General features: G+C 48.7%; 1 protein-coding gene across 1 annotated transcript in view; it reads right to left on the reverse strand.

Annotated features, from left to right (window-relative positions):
• The window catches only part of LOC147098445 (nck-associated protein 1-like), a 211,110-nt gene that overhangs the window by 70,665 nt on the left and 115,001 nt on the right, over positions 1 to 25,444 (reverse strand). The window contains exons 13-19 of the mRNA XM_085970119.1: positions 22,481 to 22,613; positions 18,403 to 18,484; positions 17,897 to 17,955; positions 8,062 to 8,207; positions 7,108 to 7,240; positions 5,831 to 5,950; positions 5,596 to 5,735 (exon numbers count right to left, since the gene is read on the reverse strand). Of these exons, the coding sequence (XP_085826245.1) occupies positions 5,596 to 5,735; positions 5,831 to 5,950; positions 7,108 to 7,240; positions 8,062 to 8,207; positions 17,897 to 17,955; positions 18,403 to 18,484; positions 22,481 to 22,613 (813 nt within the window). The remainder of the gene's footprint in view (positions 1 to 5,595; positions 5,736 to 5,830; positions 5,951 to 7,107; positions 7,241 to 8,061; positions 8,208 to 17,896; positions 17,956 to 18,402; positions 18,485 to 22,480; positions 22,614 to 25,444) is intronic.

Below are 25,444 nucleotides of genomic sequence, written 5' to 3' on the forward strand. Positions count from 1 at the left end.
TGTGACCCTCTCTGACTGTGACCCTCTCTGACTGTGACTCTCTCTGACTGACTCTCTCTGACTGTGACTCCCTCTGACTGTGTCTCTCTCTGACTGTGTCCCTCTCTGACTGTGTCTCTCTCTGACTGTCACTCTCTCTGACTGTCACTCTCTCTGACTGTCACTCTCTCTGACTGTCACTCTCTCTGACTGACCCTCTCTGACTGTCACTCTCTCTGACTGACTCTCTCTGACTGTGACTCTCTCTGACTGTGTCTCTCTCTGACTGTGACTCTCTCTGACTGTGTCCCTCTCTGACTGTGTCCCTCTCTGACTATGTCCCTCTCTGACTGTCACTCTCTCTGACTGTCACTCTCTCTGACTGTCACTCTCTCTGACTGTGACTCATTCTGACTGACCCTCTCTGACTGTGTCTCTCTCTGACTGTGACTCTCTCTGACTGTGTCTCTCTCTCTGACTGTGACTCTCTCTGACTGTGTCCCTCTCTGACTGTGTCCCTCTCTGACTGTGTCTCTCTTTGATTGTGACCCTCTCTGACTGTGACTCTCTCTGACTGTCACTCTCTCTGACTGATTCTCTCTGACTGTGACTCTCTCTGACTGTGACTCTCTCTGACTGTGTCCCTCTCTGACTGTGTCCCTCTCTGACTGTGTCCCTCTCTGACTGTCACTCTCTCTGACTGTCACTCTCTCTGACTGTCACTCTCTCTGACTGTGACTCATTCTGACTGACCCTCTCTGACTGTGTCTCTCTCTGACTGTGACTCTCTCTGACTGTGACTCTCTCTGACTGTGACTCTCTCTGACTGACCCTCTCTGACTGTCACTCTCTCTGACTGACTCTCTCTGACTGTGACTCTCTCTGACTGTGTCTCTCTCTGACTGTCACTCTCTCTGACTGTCACTCTCTCTGACTGTCACTCTCTCTGACTGTCACTCTCTCTGACTGTTACTCTCTCTGACTGTCACTCTCTCTGACTGTCACTCTCTCTGACTGTGTCTCTCTCTGACTGTCACTCTCTTTGACTGTCACTCTCTCTGACTGTCACTCTCTCTGACTGTCACTCTCTCTGACTGTCACTCTCTCTGACTGTCACTCTCTCTGACTGTGTCTCTCTCTGACTGTGTCTCTCTCTGACTGTGACTCTCTCTGACTGTGACTCTCTCTGACTGTGTCTCTCTCTGACTGTGTCGCTCTCTGACTGTGACTCTCTCTGACTGTGTCTCTCTCTGACTGTGACTCTCTCTGACTGTGACTCTCTCTGACTGTGACTCTGTGGTAAACCACTGTTTGTATTCCACTGTGTACATGCCTGGACATGCCTCGGCTGACTCCTCCCACAAGTCCTAGTATAAAGGTGGCTGCTCCCCAGCCCTTTGTATTTCTGGACCGGTCGACCACTCGAGGCAGACCTTCATTCTTTTGTTAATAAAAGCCTTTAGTTACTCTCTTAACTCTCAGTCTTTTATGAGTAATTGATAGCGCATCAGACTCTCTCTGACTGTGCCTCTCTCTGACTGTGTCCCTCTCTGACTGTGACTCTCTCTGACTGTGTCTCTCTCTGACTCTGACTCTCTCTGACTCTGACTCTCTCTGACTGTGACTCTCTCTGACTGTGACTCTCTCTGACTGTGTCTCTCTCTGACTGTGTCCCTCTCTGACTGTGTCCCTCTCTGACTGTGACTCTCTCTGACTGTGTCTCTCTCTGACTCTGACTCTCTCTGACTCTGACTCTCTCTGACTCTGACTCTCTCTGACTGTGACTCTCTCTGACTGTGACTCTCTCTGACTGTGTCTCTCTCTGACTGTGTCCCTCTCTGACTGTGTCTCTCTCTGACTGTCACTCTCTCTGACTGTCACTCTCTCTGACTGTCACTCTCTCTGACTGACCCTCTCTGACTGTCACTCTCTCTGACTGACTCTCTCTGACTGTGACTCTCTCTGACTGTGTCTCTCTCTGACTGTGACTCTCTCTGACTGTGTCCCTCTCTGACTGTGTCCCTCTCTGACTATGTCCCTCTCTGACTGTCACTCTCTCTGACTGTCACTCTCTCTGACTGTCACTCTCTCTGACTGTGACTCATTCTGACTGACCCTCTCTGACTGTGTCTCTCTCTGACTGTGACTCTCTCTGACTGTGTCTCTCTCTGACTGTGACTCTCTCTGACTGTGTCCCTCTCTGACTGTGTCCCTCTCTGACTGTGTCTCTCTTTGATTGTGACCCTCTCTGACTGTGACTCTCTCTGACTGTCACTCTCTCTGACTGATTCTCTCTGACTGTGACTCTCTCTGACTGTGACTCTCTCTGACTGTGTCCCTCTCTGACTGTGTCCCTCTCTGACTGTGTCCCTCTCTGACTGTGTCCCTCTCTGACTGTCACTCTCTCTGACTGTCACTCTCTCTGACTGTCACTCTCTCTGACTGTGACTCATTCTGACTGACCCTCTCTGACTGTGTCTCTCTCTGACTGTGACTCTCTCTGACTGTGACTCTCTCTGACTGTGACTCTCTCTGACTGACCCTCTCTGACTGTCACTCTCTCTGACTGACTCTCTCTGACTGTGACTCTCTCTGACTGTGTCTCTCTCTGACTGTCACTCTCTCTGACTGTCACTCTCTCTGACTGTCACTCTCTCTGACTGTCACTCTCTCTGACTGTCACTCTCTCTGACTGTCACTCTCTCTGACTGTGTCTCTCTCTGACTGTCACTCTCTCTGACTGTCACTCTCTCTGACTGTCACTCTCTCTGACTGTCACTCTCTCTGACTGTCACTCTCTCTGACTGTCACTCTCTCTGACTGTCACTCTCTCTGACTGTCACTCTCTCTGACTGTGTCTCTCTCTGACTGTGACTCTCTCTGACTGTGACTCTCTCTGACTGTGTCTCTCTCTGACTGTGTCGCTCTCTGACTGTGACTCTCTCTGACTGTGTCTCTCTCTGACTGTGACTCTCTCTGACTGTGACTCTGTGGTAAACCACTGTTTGTATTCCACTGTGTACATGCCTGGACATGCCTCGGCTGACTCCTCCCACAAGTCCTAGTATAAAGGTGGCTGCTCCCCAGCCCTTTGTATTTCTGGACCGGTCGACCACTCGAGGCAGACCTTCATTCTTTTGTTAATAAAAGCCTTTAGTTACTCTCTTAACTCTCAGTCTTTTATGAGTAATTGATAGCGCATCAGACTCTCTCTGACTGTGCCTCTCTCTGACTGTGTCCCTCTCTGACTGTGACTCTCTCTGACTGTGACTCTCTCTGACTGTGACTCTCTCTGACTCTGACTCTCTCTGACTCTGACTCTCTCTGACTGTGACTCTCTCTGACTGTGACTCTCTCTGACTGTGACTCTCTCTGACTGTGTCTCTCTCTGACTGTGTCCCTCTCTGACTGTGTCCCTCTCTGACTGTGACTCTCTCTGACTGTGTCTCTCTCTGACTCTGACTCTCTCTGACTCTGACTCTCTCTGACTATGACTCTCTCTGACTGTGACTCTCTCTGACTGTGTCTCTCTCTGACTGTGTCCCTCTCTGACTGTGTCCCTCTCTGACTGTGTCTCTCTTTGACTGTGACCCTCTCTGACTGTGACTCTCTCTGACTGTCACTCTCTCTGACTGACTCTCTCTGACTGTGACTCTCTCTGACTGTGTCTCTCTCTGACTGTGACTCTCTCTGACTGTGTCCCTCTCTGACTGTGACTCTCTCTGACTGTGACTCTCTCTGACTGTGACTCTCTCTGACTGACCCTCTCTGACTGTCACTCTCTCTGACTGACTCTCTCTGACTGTGTCTCTCTCTGACTGTGACTCTCTCTGACTGTGTCCCTCTCGGATTGTGTCTCTCTCTGACTGTCACTCTCTGACTGTGACTCTCTCTGACTGTGACTCTCTCTGACTGACCCTCTCTGACTGTCACTCTCTCTGACTGTGTCTCTCTCTGACTGTGACTCTCTCGGACTGTGACTCTCTCTGACTGTGTCTCTCTCTGACTGTGACTCTCTCTGACTGTGTCCCTCTCTGACTGTGTCCCTCTCTGACTGTGACTCTCTCTGACTGTGACTCTCTCTGACTGTGACTCTCTCTGACTGACCCTCTCTGACTGTCACTCTCTCTGACTGACTCTCTCTGACTGTGTCTCTCTCTGACTGTGACTCTCTCTGACTGTGTCCCTCTCAGATTGTGTCTCTCTCTGACTGTCACTCTCTGACTGTGACTCTCTCTGACTGTGACTCTCTCTGACTGTGACTCTCTCTGACTGACCCTCTCTGACTGTCACTCTCTCTGACTGTGTCTCTCTCTGACTGTGACTCTCTCTGACTGTGTCCCTCTCGGATTGTGTCTCTCTCTGACTGTCACTCTCTCTGACTGACCCTCTCTGACTGTCACTCTCTCTGACTGTCACTCTCTCTGACTGTGACTCTCTCTGACTGTGTTTTTCTCTGACTGTGACTCTCTCTGACTGTGACTCTCTCTGACTGTGTCTCTCTCTGACTGTGACTCTCTCTGACTGTGACTCTCTCTGACTGTGACTCTCTCTGACTGTGACTCTCTCTGACTATGACTCTCTCTGACTGTGACTCTCTCTGACTGTGACTCTCTCTGACTGTGTCTCTCTCTGACTGTGTCTCTCTCTGACTGTGTCCCTCTCTGACTGTGACTCTCTCTGACTGTGACTCTCTCTGACTGTGTCTCTCTCTGACTGTGACTCTCTCTGACTGTGTCTCTCTCTGACTGTGACTCTCTCTGACTGTGTCTCTCTCTGACTGTATCTCTCTCTGACTGTGACTCTCTGTAGTGCAGGTTGCCTGCAGCTACCCTTGCAGCAGATGGCATTGATCTCCTGACCTTCAGCTGCAGAGCCGATTGGCCACCACCATTGCCAGGTAGCCATGTCCTGCACAGAACCTTAGTGACCTCATGCCAGGTGTGAGCAGCCTGGTGCCAGCTGATCTCCCTCTCATTCCAGCTGATCTCCCTGTCATTCCAGCTGATCTCCCTCTCATTCCAGCTGACCTCCCTGTCATTCCAGCTGATCTCCCTCTCATTCCAGCTGACCTCCCTCTCATTCCAGCTGACCTCCCTCTCATTCCAGCTGATCTCCATCTCATTCCAGCTGATCTCCCTCTCATTCCAGCTGATCTCCCTCTCATTCCAGCTGACCTCCCTCTCATTCCTGCTGCCTTCATGTTCCACTCCATTCCTATCATCAAATATTGTATTTGTGGCACTTCAGAACCAAACATCATCTTTAGCTTATACCACCAGCGGGCTCTTCATTCCGATGTTTCAGCTCTGCGAGCTCCTGCATATTAAATCACAGTATGACTCACTTTAGGCCAGAGAATGGTGCTTGGGGCTGGAGTGGTACAGCTTGAAGCCAACTATCTGGCCCTGTGCAACCAGCCTTAGCAACCGGAACATATACCCTGATGGCACCAAGTCTCGGTACCAGGCTGAATGTATGGCCACGCACCATGTGCCCGGCCCAGACCCACTGGCAGCAATACAGCGTATCACTAACTAGCATTCATAATCCATCGGTACAATTGTGTTGATTGTTTCGAACCCACATCCTCAGCCCTCCATCTCCTTCACCTACTTGGTGACGATGAGTCTGTCCTTCCGCTGGCTCTCTATACCCGGCTTCTCACGGTTTGGCTCGGCTTTCTTCCCAACCGGTTTCTTTCGCTTCTTGTTGACAACTTTGCTGATGGTTTGAGCGGTGTACTTGGGCAGAAGCTGCGGAGAGATGAGCCCAGGAGGTGTGCGTCAGTACAACTCTGTAGCATTTCCAGTTCTGAGCGAGAGGTATTTCAGCCTCCGACCTCACTCACCTTCTCACTAAGGTTACGTTGCTCACAGCAGAGCTCAATGATACAGATGCTGGCGTGTTTGGTAATTTCATCCAGAAAATTGCCGCACAAACCAATGCTTCGATTCTGGAGGACAGGGTACTGCACAGAAAGAGACAACACATCCATCAGCAATTGTATTAAAGCAACAGGCCTGATCCAGCAACTTCAGACAGACTCCCCCGCTAATTCGGGGCTACTGCCCTGCATTTCATGTGCCAAAGTGACACTGGTGAGAGAGGTATTTCTGTACAATGTGCACTGGTATGCCCAACCCCATCTCTTACAGTGTTTGACACAGTCCCACTTTCCGGGAGCTAATCTCTGAGCATTGTGTGTGCTTCCAGTCCCCCAACATATAGTTCAAATACATACAAATAGTGCTGACTCTCATTGAGTGAACAGAACCTCGAGCCAGGGCGGTTCTCCATTCTATAACCCCACCCAGTCACAGATATTTCCATAGCAACCGACATCCCTCCCATCACAGCATCTGCCCATCTCTGAGGGGCATGATGGGACGGTGGGTATCGCGGAGTTGATCTAACAGAATGGGCCGGGCTTGTTGGGCCTCGTGTCCGATTATGGAAACTGGCCCATGTCAGGTCTGAAAGTAATCACTTTTGCAGCTCTTTTAGGAACATGGGAACAGGAGGAGGCCATTCAGCCCCTCGAGCCTGTTCCTCCATTCAATGAGATCATGGCTGATCTGTATCTTAACTCCATCCACCCGCCTTGGTTCCGTAACCCCTAATACCCTTATCCAACAAAAATCTATCAATCTCAGTTTTGAAAGCTCCAATTGACCCCTGGCATCAACAGCTTTTTGGGGGAGAGTTCCAGATTTCCACTACCCTTTGTGTGAAGATGTGCTTCCTGACATCACCCCTGAACGGCCTGGCTCTAATTTTAAATTGCGTCATCCGTTTGCCGATTGAGAAAGCAACAAGGTGACTGGATCACTGCAACCTCATAGAAATGTGACACCAGCATTGTGTAAAGTTTCTGTGAGCCTACAGCAGGGGCCAACTACGACACGGCTACACTGCTGAACAGAAAGCTCTACCAGAGGAAGGCATCCAGCTCATACAAGCCAATTGTTGTGTAGGGTTGTGGCTGTGGTTGGCCATCCCATGGGCTGCAGGAGCAGTCTGTGGCCCCTTCATTCTAGCTCCTAGTTTAAGAGAAGCCACTTTGAGAAGATAGGTGTACTTGGAGCTGGCAGCACAGGTAGGTAGCAAAGATCTTCAGGGACTCACCTCCTCAGGGCACATGTCGTGGACACAGTTTGAGAAGTGGGAGCAAACCATCGGAAAAGCAATCAGGTACTGCAGTTGTGTGGGGTCCTCTGCGCTTTGTGAAAACATCTTCTCAAACAAACGTGGGTAGAAGCTGCCACAGAAAAGAGGTACAGGTGTCAGAGTGTGCAAGTCCACTGACCCAAGAAGTCATTGGGCAAGTCCACAATATGGGCCCTTGCTCACATAGTTAGTCACATCAGTCCAAAAGGATTATTCTCTTTCTCGCCCCTCATGCACAGGGAGACACTCTCAAAGTCCTTCACATTGGGGACACCAAGCAAGAGGGAGAAAGGGAAAGATGGAGAAGGTTAGTGTGGGGAAGGTGGTTGTTTTCAAAGAGAGGGGTTTTGATGAGGTTTTTGAAAGCAGGATGGGAAAAGGTGGAGGAATTCGGGGTGGGGGGGGAGTTCAAGAGGACAGGAGCGAAGTTCTGAATGAGTCCTTGAGCAACACTTTGGGGGCACATTATACTGCACGAGGTGAACAGGGCTCAGGCACTAACAGCCCATAATTCAGGAGAGTCGAGTTATCACACATCTCCTTCTCACCCCCTCCTCACACTCACTCACTCTGAGTACTCGGACTCTCAGCTTTTCCGTTCATGCTCTCCGCTTTCTCTCAACACAGATTCAGGCCTGCGGTCGGCTTGGTCTCACCCTCTCACTCTTTCTCCTTCCCTCCCTCTTCTTACTCTCTCTCTCGCTCTCTGTGACACAAACACTCTTTATTAACAACCAGTTGGTTTGGAAACCATGTGCTCGATGGAGTGAGATTTTCTCACAGTCAGCTGTAGTGGAAACTGTCTCCACATAATGAGGGGAGGAAGGGGGAGGAGTTCTGCTGCTCGCTCTCTCGGGCCCAGGCACCGGGTTTATAGTAAGCACTGTCTGTGTGTGTTCCTGCAGTACAAACCAGAATGTGGTGAGGTCAGCGGTCTCCTCCAACAGACCATCCAAATGGTCCAGCATCTTTGTGTGGAAGACAATCGTGTTCATCAGTGATGCAATCTTCAGATTTTCTCGCAGAATCAAAGGTGTTTTGGCAACACTTGTATAAGCCTGAAATGGAACAGGCAACTGGTGTAACAAACGGAGTGATGCCAAGCATGAAGCCCACGACTGCGACTAGTGCCAATTCAAGGCAGGTACCGACATGAAATATCGTACTCCATCACACCATCAGATCCCATCACACCATCAGATCCCTTCACACCCATCAGATCCCTTCACACCCATCAGATCCCATCACACTCATCAGATCCCATCACAACCATCACACCATCAGATCCCATCACACAATCAGATCCCATCACACCCACTAGATCCCATCACAATCATCACACCATCAGATCCCATCACACACCACCATACCATCAGATCCCATCACACCATCAGATCCCATCATACCCATCACAGCATATCCCATCACACCCCATCAGATCCCATCACACCGTCATATCCCATCACACCCCATCACACCATCAGATCCCATCACGCCATCAGATCCCATCACACCATCAGATCCCATCACACCCCATTCACACCATCAGGTCCCATCACACCCATCACACCATCAGATCCCATCACACCAATGACACTATCAGATCCCATCACACCATCAGATCCCATTACCCCATCATACCATCAGATCCCATCACACACATCACACTATCAGATCCCATCACACCCATCACACCATCATATCCCATCACATCCATCACACCATCAGATCCCATCACACCATCAGATCCCATCACACCGTCATATCCCATCACACCCCATCACACCATCAGATCCCATCACGCCATCAGATCCCATCACACCATCAGATCCCATCACACCCCATTCACACCATCAGATCCCATCACACCATCAGATCCCATCACACCAATGACACTATCAGATCCCATCACACCATCAGATCCCATTACCCCATCATACCATCAGATCCCATCACACCCATCACACTATCAGATCCCATCACACCATCATATCCCATCACACCCCATCACACCAGATCGCATCACACCCCATCACACCATCATATCCCACCACACCCCATCACACCATTAGATCCCATCACACCATCATATCCAATCACCCCATCAGATCCCATCACACCCATGACACTATCAGATCCCATCACACCATCAGATCCCATCACCCCATCATACCATCAGGTCGCATCACACCATCAGATCCCATCACACCCATCACACTATCATATCCCATCATACCCCAACACACCATCAGATCCCATCACACCATCACATCACACCCCATCACACCATATCCCATCACACCCATCACGCCATCAGATCCCATCACACCATCAGATCCCATCACACACCATTACACCATCAGATCCCATCATACCCATCACATCATATCCCATCACACCCCATCAGATCCCATCACACCATCATATCCCATCACACCCCATCACACCATCAGATCCCATCACACCATCAGATCCCATCACACCCACCAGATCCCATCACAATCATCACACCATCAGATCCCATCACACACAACCACACCATCAGACCCCATCACACCCATCACACCATCATATCCCATCACACCCCATCACACCATCAGATCCCATCACACCATCAGATCCCATCACACACCATCACACCCATCACACCATCAGATCCCATCACACCATCAGATCCCATCACACCAATGACACTCTCAGATCCCATCACACCATCAGATCCCATCACCCATCATACCATCAGATCCCATCACACCCATCACACCATCAGATCCCATCACACCCATCACACCATCATATCCCATCACACCCCATCACACCATCAGATCCCATCACACCATCAGATCCCATCACACACCACCACACCATCAGATCCCATCACACCCATCACACCATCAGATCCCATCACACCAATGACACTATCAGATCCCATCACACCATCAGATCCCATTACCCCATCATACCATCAGATCCCATCACACACATCACACTATCAGATCCCATCACACCCATCACACCATCATATCCCATCACATCCATCACACCATCAGATCCCATCACACCATCAGATCCCATCACACCGTCATATCCCATCACACCCCATCACACCATCAGATCCCATCACGCCATCAGATCCCATCACACCATCAGATCCCATCACACCCCATTCACACCATCAGATCCCATCACACCATCAGATCCCATCACACCAATGACACTATCAGATCCCATCACACCATCAGAACCCATTACCCCATCATACCATCAGATCCCATCACACCCATCACACTATCAGATCCCATCACACCATCATATCCCATCACACCCCATCACACCAGATCGCATCACACCCCATCACACCATCATATCCCACCACACCCCATCACACCATTAGATCCCATCACACCATCATATCCAATCACCCCATCAGATCCCATCACACCCATGACACTATCAGATCCCATCACACCATCAGATCCCATCACCCCATCATACCATCAGGTCGCATCACACCATCAGATCCCATCACACCCATCACACTATCATATCCCATCATACCCCAACACACCATCAGATCCCATCACACCATCACATCACACCCCATCACACCATATCCCATCACACCCATCACGCCATCAGATCCCATCACACCATCAGATCCCATCACACACCATTACACCATCAGATCCCATCATACCCATCACATCATATCCCATCACACCCCATCAGATCCCATCACACCATCATATCCCATCACACCCCATCACACCATCAGATCCCATCACACCATCAGATCCCATCACACCCACCAGATCCCATCACAATCATCACACCATCAGATCCCATCACACACAACCACACCATCAGACCCCATCACACCCATCACACCATCATATCCCATCACACCCCATCACACCATCAGATCCCATCACACCATCAGATCCCATCACACACCATCACACCCATCACACCATCAGATCCCATCACACCATCAGATCCCATCACACCAATGACACTCTCAGATCCCATCACACCATCAGATCCCATCACCCATCATACCATCAGATCCCATCACACCCATCACACCATCAGATCCCATCACACCCATCACACCATCATATCCCATCACACCCCATCACACCATCAGATCGCATCACACCCCATCACACCATCATATCCCACCACACCCCATCACACCATTAGATCCCATCACACCATCATATCCCATCACCCATCAGATCCCATCACTTCCATGACACTATCAGATCCCATCACACCATCAGATCCCATCACACCATCAGATCCCATCACACCCATCACACCATCAGATCCCATCATGCCCATCACACCATCAGATCCCATCACACCATCAGATCCCATCACACCATCAGATCCCATCACACACCATTACACCATCAGATCCCATCACACACATCACATCATATCCCATCACACCCCATCAGATCCCATCACACCATCATATCCCATCATACCCCATCACACCATCAGATCCATCACACCATCAGATCCCATCACACCATCAGATCCCATCACACCATCAGATCCCATCACACCCTATCACACCATCACACCCCATCACACCATTAGATCCCATCACACCATCAGATCCCATCACACCCCATCACACCATCAGATCCCATCACACCATCATATCCCATCACCTCATCACACCATCATATCCCATCACACCCCATCACACCATCAGATCCCATCACACCATCAGATCCCATCACACACCACCACACCATCAGATCCCATCACACCCATCACACCATCAGATCCCATCATACCCATCAGATCCCATCACACCCCATTCACACCATCAGATCCCATCACACCATCAGATCCCATCACACCATCACACCCCATCACACCATCATATCCCATCACACCCCATCACACCATCAGATCCCATCACACCATCAGATCCCATCACCTCATCACACCATCATATCCCATCACACCCCATCACACCATCAGATCCCATCACACCCCATCACACCATCAGATCCCATCACCCCATCACACCATCATATCCCATCACACCATCAGATCCCATCACACCCCATCACACCATCAGATCCCATTACACCATCATATCCCATCACACCCCATCACCCCATCAGATCCCATCACACCATCATATCCCATCACACCCATCACACCATTAGATCCCATCACACCCATCACACCATCATATCCCATCACACCCATCACACCATCAGATCCCATCACACCCCATCACACCATCAGATCCCATTACACCATCATATCCCATCACACCCCATCACACCATCAGATCCCATCACACCATCATATCCCATCACACCCATCACACCATTAGATCCCATCACACCGCATCACACCATCATATCTCATCACACCCATCACGCCATCATATCCCATCACACCATCAGATCCCATCACACCATCAGATCCCATCACACCCACCACACCATCAGATTCCATCAGACCCCATCACACCCCATCACACCATCATATCCCATCACACAATCATATCCCATCAAATCACATTAAATCCTATCACACCCCATCATATTCCAAAATATCCCATCCCACCATCGTATCCCATCACACCCATCCCACCATCATATCCCATCACACCCCATCACATCCCATCACACCAGCATATCCCATCACACCCATCCCACCATCATATCCCATCACACCCCATCACATCCCATCACACCAGCATATCCCATCACACCATCATATCCCATCACACCATCATATCCCATCACACCCATCACACCATCATATCCCATCACACCCATCACACCATCATATCCCATCAAATCACATTAAATCCCATCACACCCCATCACATCATCACTTCCCATCATACTCCATCAACCCATCACATCCCATTAAGGTGTCAGCTGTGGCACTCTCCTCTCTGAGTCAGAAGGTTGTGGGTTCAAGTCCCACTCCAGAGACTTGAGCACACAATCCAGGCTGACACTCCAGTGCAGTGCTGAGGGAATGCTGCAACTGTCGGATGTGCCGCCTTTCAGATGAGACGTTAAACTGAGGCACCGACTGCTCTCAGGTGGACGTAAAAGATCCCACAACACTATTTCGAAGAAGAGCAGGGGAATTCTGGCCAATATTTAATTCTCAATCTATCACTAAAATAGATTATCTGTTCATTATCACATTGCTGTTTCTGGGAGCTTGCTGTGTGCAAATTGAACTTAAAAACATAAGAAATAGGAACAGGAGTAGACCATTTGGCCCCTCGAGCCTGCCCCGCCATTTAATAAGATCATGGCTGATCTGATCTTGGCCTCAACTCCACTTTCCCGCCCGCTCCCCATAACCCTCGACTCCCCTGTAGCTCAAATGTCTGTCTATCGCTGCCTTGAATATATTCAATGACTCCGCCTCCACAGCTCTCTGGGGTAGAGAATTCCAAAGATTCACGACCTTCAGAAAAGAAATTCCTCCTCATCTCCGTCTTAAATGGGCGACCCCCTTATTCTGAAACTATGCCCCTAGTTCTAGATACCCCCACGAGGGGAAACATTCTCTCTGCATCTACCCTGTCGAGCCCCCTCAGAATCTTATATGTTTCAATAAGATCACCTCTCGTTCTTCTAAACTCCAATGAGTATTGGCCCAACCTGCTCAACCTTTCCTCATAAGACAACCCCTTCATCTCAGGAATTAACTTAGTGAACCTTCTCTGAACTGCCTCCAATACAAGTATATCCCTCCTTAAATAAGGAGACCAAAACTGTACACAGTACTCCAGGTGTGGTCTCACCAATGCCCTGTACAGTTGTAGCAGGACTTCCCTACTTTTTTACTCCATCCCCCTTGCAATAAAGGCCAACATTCCATTTGCCTTCCTAATTACTTGCTGTACCTGCATGTTAACGTTTTGTGTTTCATGTACGAGGACACCCAAATCCCTCTCTCCGTTTAAGTAATCATTTTCTTTCTTATTCTTCCTACCAAAGTGGATAACCTCAGATTTTCCCACATTCTACTCCATCTGCCAAATGTTTACCCACTCACTTAACCTCTCGATATCCCTTTGCAGACTTTTTGTGTCCTCCTCACAACTTGCTTTCCCACCTATCTTTGTATCATCAGCAAATTTGACTACATTAGACTCAGTCCCTTTATCCAAGTCATTAATGTAGATTGTAAATAGTTGAGGGCCCAGCACTGATCCCCTGTGGCACCCCACTAGTTACCGTTTGCCAACCTGAAAATGACCCGTTTATCCCGACTCTCTGTTTTCTGTTAGTTAGCCAATCCTCTATCCATGCTAATATATTACCCCCAACCCCATGAGCTCTTATCTTGTGCAGTAACCTTTTATGTGACACCTTATCGAATGCCTTCTGGAAATCAAAATACAGTACCTCTACTGGTTCCTCCTTATCCTCCCTGCTCAAAGAACTCTAGTAAATTTATCAAACACGATTTCCCTTTCATAAAACCATGTTGACTCTGCTCGATTATATTATGATTTTCTAAATGTCCCGCTATTACTTCCTTAATAATGGATTCCAGCATTTTCCCAATGACAGATGTTAGGCTTTTTTTTACTCGTTTATGGGATGTGGATGTCGCTGGCAGGGCCAGCATTTATTGCCCATCCCTAATTGCCCTTGAGAAGGTGGTGGTGAGCCACCTTCTTGAACCGCTGCAGTCCGTGTGGTGAAGGTACTCCCACAGTGCTGTTAGGGAGGGAGTTCCAGGTTTTTGACCCAGCGACGATGAAGGGTCGGCGATATACTTCTAAGTCAGGATGGTGTGTGTCTTGGAGGGAACTTGGAGGTGTTGGTGTTCCCATGCGCCTGCTGCCCTTGTCCTTCTAGGTGGAAGAGGTCGCAGGTTTGGGAGGTGCTGCCGAAGAAGCCTTGGCGAGTTGCTGCAGTGCATCTTGTAGATGGTACACACTGCAGCCACGGTGCGCCGGCGGTAGAGGGAGTGAATGTTTAAGGTGTTGGATGGGGTGCCAATCAAGCGGGCTGCTTTATCCTGGATGGTGTTGAGCTTCTTGAGTGTTGCTGGAGCTGCACTCATCCAGGCAAGTGCAGTCATCAGCGATCATCCCCATTTCTGACCTTATGTTGGAGGGAAGGTCATTGATGAAGCAACTGAAGGTGGTTGGGCCTAGGACACTGCCCTGAGGAACTCTTGCAGCGATGTCCTGGGGCTGTGATGATTGACCTCCAACCACCACAACCAACTTCCTTTGTGCTATGTATGACTCCAGCCAGTGGAGTGTTTTCCTCCTGATTCCCATTGACTTCAGTTTTACTAGGGCTCCTTGATGTCACACTTGCTCTAATGCTGCCTTAATGTCAAGGGCAGTCACTTTCACCTCACCTCTGGAATTCAGCTCCTTTGAACTGACCTATAGTTTCCGGCTTTCTGTCTCCCTCCTTTCTTGACTAGGGGCGTTACACTTGTGGTTTTCCAATCCGCTGGGACCTCTCCAGAATCCAGGGAATTTTGGTAGATTATAACCAATGCATTCACTATCTCTGCAGCCACTTCTTTTAAGACACTAGGATGCAGGCCATCTGGTCCAGGGGGACTTATCAGCCTTTAGTCCCATTAGTTTGCCTAGTACTTTTTCTCTAGTGATAGTCATAGTTAAAAATTACAGGAAACTTTTTTTTATCCGGCACGGACAGGACCGACGTGGTGCCGGTTCATCAAAAATTCTGGATAACCGAACGCTATAGTAAAAGATACGGAGCTGAGAGCTCCGTATAAAGCAACAAACCCTGTAGCTTCAGAACAATGGCCACAAGTTGCAAGCATCTCTGTAGCTTAGCAATAGCTGCAGCCACACCCTTGCACAGCAACAAATGGAGGAAGGCAAGTAATAAAAGTTACCTGAACCTACTCCTGAATTTTGCCGGTTAACCGAGATTTCCGGTTATTTAGGTGCGAGTAAATCGAAAGTTTCCTGTACCAGGCAAACTAATGGGACTAAAGGTTAACAAATTGGCTGCTGCGTTTCCTACATTACAACAGTGACTACACTTCAAAAGTACTTCATTGGCTGTAAAGCACTTTGGGGCATCCTGAGATCGTGAAAGGTGCTATAGAAATGCAAGCCTTTCTTTCTTCTTATCAACAACAACAACTTGTATTTCTATAGCACCTTTAATGTAGCAAAAGGTCCCAAGGCGCTTCACAGGATTATTTTAAGACAAAAAATTTGACACCGAGCCACATAAGGATAAATTAGGGAAGATGACCAAAAGCTTGGTCAAAGAGGTAGGTTTTAAGGAGTGTCTTAAAGGAGGAGAGAGAGGTAGTGAGGCGGAGAGGTTTAGGCAGGGAATTCCAGAGCTTAGGGCCCAGGCAACAGAAGGTACGGCCACCAGTGGTGGCACGATTATAATCAGGGATGCTCAAGAGGGCAGAATTAGAGGAGCGCAGCTATCTCGAGGTGGTTGTGGGGCTGAAGGAGGTTGCAGAGATAGGGAAGGGGCGAGGCCATGGAGGGATTTGAAAACAAGGAAGAGAATTTTGAAATCGAGGCGTTGCTTAACCAGAAGCCAATGTAGGTCAGCGAGCACAGGGGTGATGGGTGAACGGGACTCGGTGTGAGTTAGGACACGGGCAGCCGAGTTTTGGATGACCTCAAGTTTACATAGGGTAGAACATGTAAGGCCAGCCAGGAGTGCATTGGAATAGTCAAGTCTGGAGGTAACAAAGGCATGGATGAGGGTTTCAGTAGCGAATGAGCTGAGGCGGGGCGGAGACGGGCGATGTTACGGAGGTGGAAGTAGGCGGTCTTAGTAATTGCGCGGATATGTGGTCGGAAGCTCATCTCAGGGTCAAATATGACACCAAGGTTGTCAACAGTGTGGTTCAGCCTCAGACAGTTGCCAGGGAGAGGGATGGAGTCGTTGCCCAGGGAACGGAGTTTGTGGCGGGGGCCAGAGACAATGGCTTCGGTCTTCTCAATATTTAACTGGAGAAAATTTCTGCTCCTCCAGTGCTGGATGTCGGACAAGCAGTCTGACAATTTAGAGACTGTGGAGGGGTCGAGAGAGGTGGTGCTGAGGTAGAGCTGGGTGTCGTCAGCGTACATGTGGAAACTGACCCTGTGTTTTCGGATGATGTCGCCAAGGGGCAACATGTAGATGAGAAATAGGAGGGGACCAAGGATAGATCCTTGGGGGACACCAGAGGTAACGATGCGGGAGCGGGAAGAGAAGCCATTGCAGGTGATTCTCTGGCTACGATTAGATAGATAAGAATGGAACCAGGTGAGTGCAGTCCCACCTAGCTGGACGATGGTGGAGAGACGTCGGAGAAGGATGGATTGTTCAACCATGTCAAAGGCTGCAGACAGGTCAAGAAGGACAAGGAGGGATAGTTTACCTTTGTCACAGTCACAAAGGATATCATCACATCATATTCCATCACACCCCATCATTTCATCCCATCAGACCGAAACAATGTCATCACATTCTATCAGACCTCATTGTCTTCCTGATACCTTTTACAATCATCAAACCCATTAAAATCCATCAAACCCATTAAAATCTATCATATCCCGTGATGTTATTCAATCCCACCACATCGAACCGCACTCCAGCACCGCCCACCACATCCTACACTACACCACCACACCCCACAATACAACACCACACCCCACAATACAACACAACATCAGAGGGCTATTGCTGTTCATTCATTGATTGCAGAAATAACTGCTTACCTGCAGCCGAAACCAATCCAGTCGCAGGCCTTGGAAATTAAATTGCTCTTCATTCTCAACTATGATTCAGCAAACAGAGAGAGAGCCTGTTAACTACAGTACATTGATAATATTGGAAGAGTTGGAGTGGGTCAATATTTGAAGAGTTGGAGTGGGTTAATATTTGAAGAGTTGGAGTGGGTCAATATTTGAAGAGTTGGAGTGGGTCAATATTTGAAGAGTTGGAGTGGGTCAATATTTGAAGAGTTGGAGTGGGTCAATATTTGAAGAGCTGGAGTGGGTCAATATTTGAAGAGTTGGAGTGGGTTAATATTTGAAGAGTTGGAGTGGGTTAATATTTGAAGAGTTGGAGTGGGTCAATATTTGAAGAGTTGCAGTGGGTCAATATTTGTTCCCGAGCATATACTTTATTGTGAATTATAGGGTCCCCTCAGATACGATTTGTAGAAACTATTTGCAGATCCCATGGCAGACCTGCCTGTTTTCCCCTTAGTTTGGAACCCTACCTTGCTTGATGTTCAGAGAGGTCAAGCTGTTCACAAAGGACGACATAATCACAGACTCCTCCTCAGGACAAACAGAGAGGTTCTGAAAGAACGGAAGCAAAAACATTTATTTCTGATCAAATCATCTGAACTGTATATTTTACTGTGGCTTAAGGGTATGTGTGAGGTGACTAAATGAAGCACATTTCATAAAATGCAAACATTTTTATAACTTTGATCAACTGATTGAACAGAAAATACTCCCCTTAGACCAAAAATATTCAACGGGCCAACTCCAGCGTACCAACACTCTGAAACCACTTCCAGATCTAATCCAACCATAATGTTCCCATCCACCTGTTCAGTTGACACTCCCACTGATCCCACTCCCGCTGCTCCCACTCCCGCTGCTCCCACTCCCGCTGCTCCCACTCACACAGATCTAACTCCACTGATCCCGGTTCCGCCGCCCCCGCTCCTGCCGCCCCCGCCCCCCCGCCACCCCCACCGCCCCTGCCGCCCCCAGTCCCACTGATCCTCCTCCCGAATCGAATAACTAGGGCTGTAGAGAGGGCTTTAAACTAATTAGTGGGGGGAGGTTTCAAGAGAGCGAAAAATAAAAATGTCAGCGGAGAAGGCAATAGAGCAAGGTAGCAGTGGGGAAATTAAAAACCAGAGCGTGTCAGGAAGGGACAGAATATATAAAGATAAAGGTAAAGTAGTAAAAGGGAGTAAAAGCAGCATTCGTAACAAAATAGACGAGTTGACGGTACAAATAACTACACATGGGTATGATCTGGTGGCCATTACAGAAACATGGCTACGAGGTGACCATGACTGGGAACTAAACATCCAGGAGTATTTGACTATTAGGAAGGACAGACAGGAAGGAAAGAGAGGTGGGGTGGCTATGTTAATAAAGGATGGAATCACTGCAATAGTGAGAAATGATATTGGGTCAAAGGATCAGGATAGTGAAACAGTTTGGGTGGAGATAAGGAATAATAAGGGGAAAAAGTCACTAGTGGGCGTAGTCTATAGGCCTCCTAACAGTTGCAACTCTATTGGTCGGAGTATAAATCAGGAAATAGTTGGGGCTTGTAATAAGGGAACAGCTATAATCATGGGTGATTTTAACTTTCATATTGACTGGACAAATCAAATTGGGCAGGGCAGCCTTGAGGAAGAGTTCATAGAGTGTATTAGGGACGGGTTCCTTGAGCAGTATGTTACTGAACCAACCAGGGGGCAGGCAATCTTACATCTGGTCCTGTGTAATGAGACAGGATTAATAAAAAATGTCCTCGTAAAGGATCCCCTTGGAATGAGTGACCATAACATGGTTGGATTCCAAATTCAGTTGGAGGGTGAGAGAGTTGGATCTCAAACCAGCATACTGAGCTTAAATAAAGGAGACTATGAAGGTATGAGAGCAGAGTTGACTAAAGTGGACTGGGAAAATAGATTACGGTGTAAGACGGTACATGAGCAGTGGTGTACATTCAAGGAGATATTTCACAACTTTCAAGAAAAATATATTCCACTGAGGAAAAAGGGGCGTAAAAGAAAAGACAGCCATCCGTGGCTAAGTAAAGTAATAAAGGACAGTATCCGACTGAAAACAAGGGCATATAAAGTAGCCAAATCTAGTGGGAGGATAGAAGATTGGGAAGCATTTAAAAGCCAGCAAAGAATAACTAAAAGATTAATTAAGAAAGGGAAGATAGATTATGAAAGTAAACTAGCAAAAAATATAAAAACAGATAACAAGAGTTTCTACAGTTACATAAAAAGAAAAAGGGTGGCTAAAGTGAATGTTGGTCCCTTAGAGGACGAGACCGGGGAATTAGTGGTGGGGAACATGGAGATGGCAAATACGCTGAACAAATATTTTGTATCAGTTTTTACAGTAGAGGACACTAAAAATATCCCAACACTGGACAAACAGGGGGCTATAGGGGGGAGGAGCTAAACACGATTAAAATCACTAAGGAGATGGTACTCGGCATGATAATGGGACTTAAGGCGGATAAATCCCCTGGACCTGATGGCTTACATCCTAGGGTCTTGAGAGAAGTAGCGGTAGGGATTGCGGATGCATTGGTGATAATTTTCCAAAACTCCCTGGATTCAGGAAAGGTCCCAGGAGATTGGAAAACTGCTAATGTAACGCCCTTATTTAAAAAGGGAGGTAGACAAAAGGCTGGAAACTATAGACCAGTTAGCCTAACATCTGTGGTTGGTAAAATGTTGGAGTCCATTATTGTTGTGTATGTAACCTGTTCCACCTTAAGAGAGCTTAAGCCTGTTCCACCTTAAGAGATGTACCACTTTCTCAGGCTGCTGTAGACGTAATACCGGGGGTGAACACACCGGTATATAAGCACTGTGCAGTAATCTTGTATTCAGTGTAGTCCCTACCTCCAACCAGTAAAGACCTGTTTTATTGTTACTGATTAAGTCTGAGTATTAATTACTTGAACAACTCACAGACTTAACAATTATTAAGGAAGCAGTAACAGGACATTTGGATAAGCATAATTTAATCGGACAGAGTCAGCATGGTTTTATGAAGGGGAAGTCATGTTTGACAAATTTGCTCGCATTCTTTGAGGACGTAACAAACAGGGTGGATAAAGGGGAACCAGTGGATGTGGTGTATTTGGACTTCCAAAAGGCATTTGACAAGGTGCCACACACAAGATTACTGCACAAGATAAAAAAATCACGGGATTGGGGGTAATATACTGGCATGGGTGGAAGATTGGCTATCTAACAGAAAACAGAGAGTGGGGATAAATGGTTCATTCTCGGGTTGGCAATCAGTAACTAGTGGTGTTCCGCAGGGGTCAGTGCTGGGACCCCAACTCTTTACAATCTATATTAACGATTTGGAGGAGGGGACCAAGTGCAACGTATCCAAGTTTGCCGATGATACAAAGATGGGAGGGAAAGCAGTGAGTGAGGAGGACATAAAAAACCTGCAAAAGGACATAGACAGGCTAAGTGAGTGGGCAGAAATTTGGCAGATGGAATATAATGTTGGAAAGTGTGAGGTTATGCACTTTGGCAGAAAAAACCAAAGAGCAAGTTATTATCTAAATGGAAAGAAACTGCAAAGTGCTACAGTACAAAGGGATCTGGGGGTCCTGGTGCATGAAACACAGAAGGTTAGTATGCAGGTACAGCAGGTGATCAGGAAGGCCAATGAAATCTTGGCTTTTATTGCAAGGGGGATGGAGTATAAAAGCAGGGAAGTCTTGCTTCAGTTATATAGGGTACTGGTGAGGCCACACCTGGAATACTGCATACAGTTTTGGTTTCCATATTTAAGAAAAGATATACTTGCTCTCGAGGCAGTTCAGAGAAGGTTCACTCGGTTGATTCCGGAGATGAGGGGGTTGACTTATGAGGAAAGGTTGAGTAGGTTGGGCCTCTACTCATTGGAATTCAGAAGAATGAGAGGCGATCTTATCGAAACATATAAGATTGTGAGGGGGCTTGATCGGGTGGATGCGGGGAGGATGTTTCCACTGATGGGTGAGACTAGAACTAGGGGGCATAATCTTAGAATAATGGGCTGCCGTTTCAAAACTGAGATGAGGAGAAACTTCTTCACTCAGAGGGTAGTAAATCTATGGAATTTGCTACCTCAGACAGCTGTGGAAGCTGCGACATTAAATAAATTTAAAACAGAGATAGACAGTTTCCTAGCTGATAAGGGAATTAGGGGTTATGGGGAGCAGGCACGGAAGTGGACGTGAGTCTAGGTTCGGATCAGCCATGATCTTATTGAATGGCGGAGCAGGCCCGAGGGGCCGTATGGCCTACTCCTGCTCCTACTTCTTATGATCTGATGTTATGATCCAGCTCCCGCCGACCCGGCTCCCGCTGACTCTGCTCCTACTCCCACCGCTCCCACTCCCACTCCCACCGATCCCACTCCCACCGATCCCACTCCCACCGATCCCAGTCCCACTGATCCCAGTCCCACTGATCCTCAGGGAAGTCATTGTCTGCGGCTGTGGTCCCTCATTTAACATTAGTCAAAACCTCTGCCCTAGACGCTCCTTTCCTTTAACAGAAGCTTTCATTTTACCTGAATTGTTTCATTCAGGACGACAGCATCAAAGCGAGCAAGATACAGGACGAAGTAGCGCTGGATCACCTTCTTAAACTTTCGCAGCAGCCCTCGAAGCTCCTCCATCGCAAACAGCAACTCTGCTATGTTACTGGAAGAGAAGGAGCACAGAGAGTCAGTGTAAGATAGCAGGCCTCACCAACCACCAGGGGCTGAGTAAAGCTCCCTCTACACTGTCCCATCAAACACTCCCAGGGGAGGTACAGCACGGGTTAGATACAGAGTGAAGCTCCCTCTACACTGTCCCATCAAACACTCCCAGGGGAGGTACAGCACGGGTTAGATACAGAGTAAAGCTCCCTCTACACTGTCCCATCAAACACTCCCAGGGCAGGTACAGCACGGGTTAGTTACAGAGTAAAGCTCCCTCTACACTGTCCCATCAAACACTCCCAGGGCAGGTACAGCACAGGTTAGACACAGAGTAAAGCTCCCTCTACACTGTCCCATCAAACACTCCCAGGGCAGGTACAGCACGGGTTAGATACAGAGTAAAGCTCCCTCTACACTGTCCCATCAAACACTCCCAGGGGAGGTACAGCACGGGTTAGATACAGAGTGAAGCTCCCTCTACACTGTCCCATCAAACACTCCCAGGGGAGGTACAGCACGGGTTAGATACAGAGTAAAGCTCCCTCTACACTGTCCCATCAAACACTCCCAGGGCAGGTACAGCACGGGTTAGTTACAGAGTAAAGCTCCCTCTACACTGTCCCATCAAACACTCCCAGGGCAGGTACAGCACAGGTTAGATACAGAGTGAAGCTCCCTCTACACTGTCCCATCAAACACTCCCAGGGCAGGTACAGCACGGGTTAGATACAGAGTGAAGCTCCCTCTACACTGTCCCATCAAACACTCCCAGGGCAGGTACAGCACGGGTTAGTTACAGAGTAAAGCTCCCTCTACACTGTCCCATCAAACACTCCCAGGGCAGGTACAGCACGGGTTAGATACAGAGTAAAGCTCCCTCTACACCGTCCCCATCAAACACTCCCAGGGCAGGTACAGCACGGGTTAGATACAGAGTAAAGCTCCCTCTACACTGTCCCATCAAACACTCCCAGGGCAGGTACAGCACGGGTTAGATACAGAGTAAAGCTCCCTCTACACTGTCCCATCAAACATTCCCAGGGCAGGTACAGCACGGGTTAGATACAGAGTAAAGCTCCCTCTACACTGTCCCATCAAACACTCCCAGGGCAGGTACAACACGGGTTAGATACAGAGTAAATCTCCCTCTACACTGTCCCATCAAACACTCCCAGGGCAGGTACAGCACGGGTTAGATACAGAGTAAAGCTCCCTCTACACTGTTCCATCAAACACTCCCAGGGCAGGTACAGCACGGGTTAGATACAGAGTAAAGCTCCCTCTACACTGTCCCATCAAACACTCCCAGGGCAGGTACAGCACGGATTAGATACAGAGTAAAGCTCCCTCTACACTGTCCCATCAAACACTCCCAGGGCAGGTACAGCACGGGTTAGATACAGAGTGAAGCTCCCTCTACACTGTCCCATCAAACACTCCCGGGGCAGGTACAGCACGGGTTAGATACAGAGTAAAGCTCCCTCTACACTGTCCCATCAAACACTCCCAGGGCAGGTACAGCGCGGGTTAGATACAGAGTAAAGCTCCCTCTACACTGTCCCATCAAACACTCCCAGGGCAGGTACAGCACGGGTTAGATACAGAGTGAAGCTCCCTCTACACTGTCCCATCAAACACTCCCGGGGCAGGTACAGCACGGGTTAGATACAGAGTAAAGCTCCCTCTACACTGTCCCATCAAACACTCCCAGTGCAGGTACAGCACGGGTTAGATACAGAGTAAAGCTCCCTCTACACTGTCCCTGTGATGAAATATTTCCATTCATCACTGCCTGTGACTGAGATCGGTTTCAGTGTCATTTCCCTTCCCCCAGACCTCATTGTATTGTGTACTGGAATGTGCTGTATTGTATACTGGAATGTGCTGGAATGTGCTGTGTGCAGGGCTCCGCCCATACCTGGCCCCGTTTGTAAGCTAGCTTCAGTCTAGCCCCAATCTCCAGAAGGACAACATCTCTCTCGCTTACGTGTTTCGTTCTAAGTTAATAAAAGCCTTGTTTTGTTCTGCTACCTTCGAGTCTCAGAATTATTGAGGCACATCAATTTTATTAACTTATTTTTTCAACACTATGGATCAACTCCTGAAACCCGAACGTTTGGATTTGGATCAACATGCTCCGGACGCATCAGCACGCTTCGGACACTGGTTTGAGTGTATGGAATTCTTCCTGGACAATTCCGCAGCCGTCAAAGACGCTACGGACGCTGCAAGGATGCGACTCGGAATTCTGCGGAATTGGGTAAGCCACCGGGTTTACCCCCTCATCCAAGACGCCGAGACGTACCTGGCCGCCTGCGACATCTTAAAGGCGCATTACCAGCAGCCTACGAATGAGGTGTATGCTAGGCACCTGCTCGCCACCCGCGCACAGCGACCTGGGGAATCGGTGGAGGAGTTCCTAAGCACCCTGAAAATGCTTGGCAAAGACTGCAAGTGCCGAGATGTAAAAGCCGCGGTGTACACTGACGAGCTTGTTCACGATGCCTTCATCACAGGCCTCAGCTCCACTTACATCCGGCAAAGACTGCTGGAAAAAACGGGGTTGGACCTGAAACAGGCTGCGGACACCGCGCGATCCCTGGATGTGGCCTAGAGAAACTCGGACGCCTACTCTTCAGCCCGCGCCGTCCACGCCGCCACGTGTGCACCGAGGGCGCCGCCATCTTGGAAGGCATCTTCCCCGCCCGACAGCCCGACACCGGCTGGGCCCCGCTCTCCCCCCAGAAGCCCTACGACAGCCGCGACGCGTCAGGGACCCAACTGCTACTTCTGCGGGCAGCCAAAGCACACCAGAAACCTGTGCCCGGC

The sequence above is a fragment of the Somniosus microcephalus genome, chromosome 29, assembly GCF_052327205.1.
Source record: "Somniosus microcephalus isolate GS21.2 chromosome 29, FLI_Smic_1.0, whole genome shotgun sequence".
Taxonomy (NCBI): domain Eukaryota; kingdom Metazoa; phylum Chordata; class Chondrichthyes; order Squaliformes; family Somniosidae; genus Somniosus; species Somniosus microcephalus.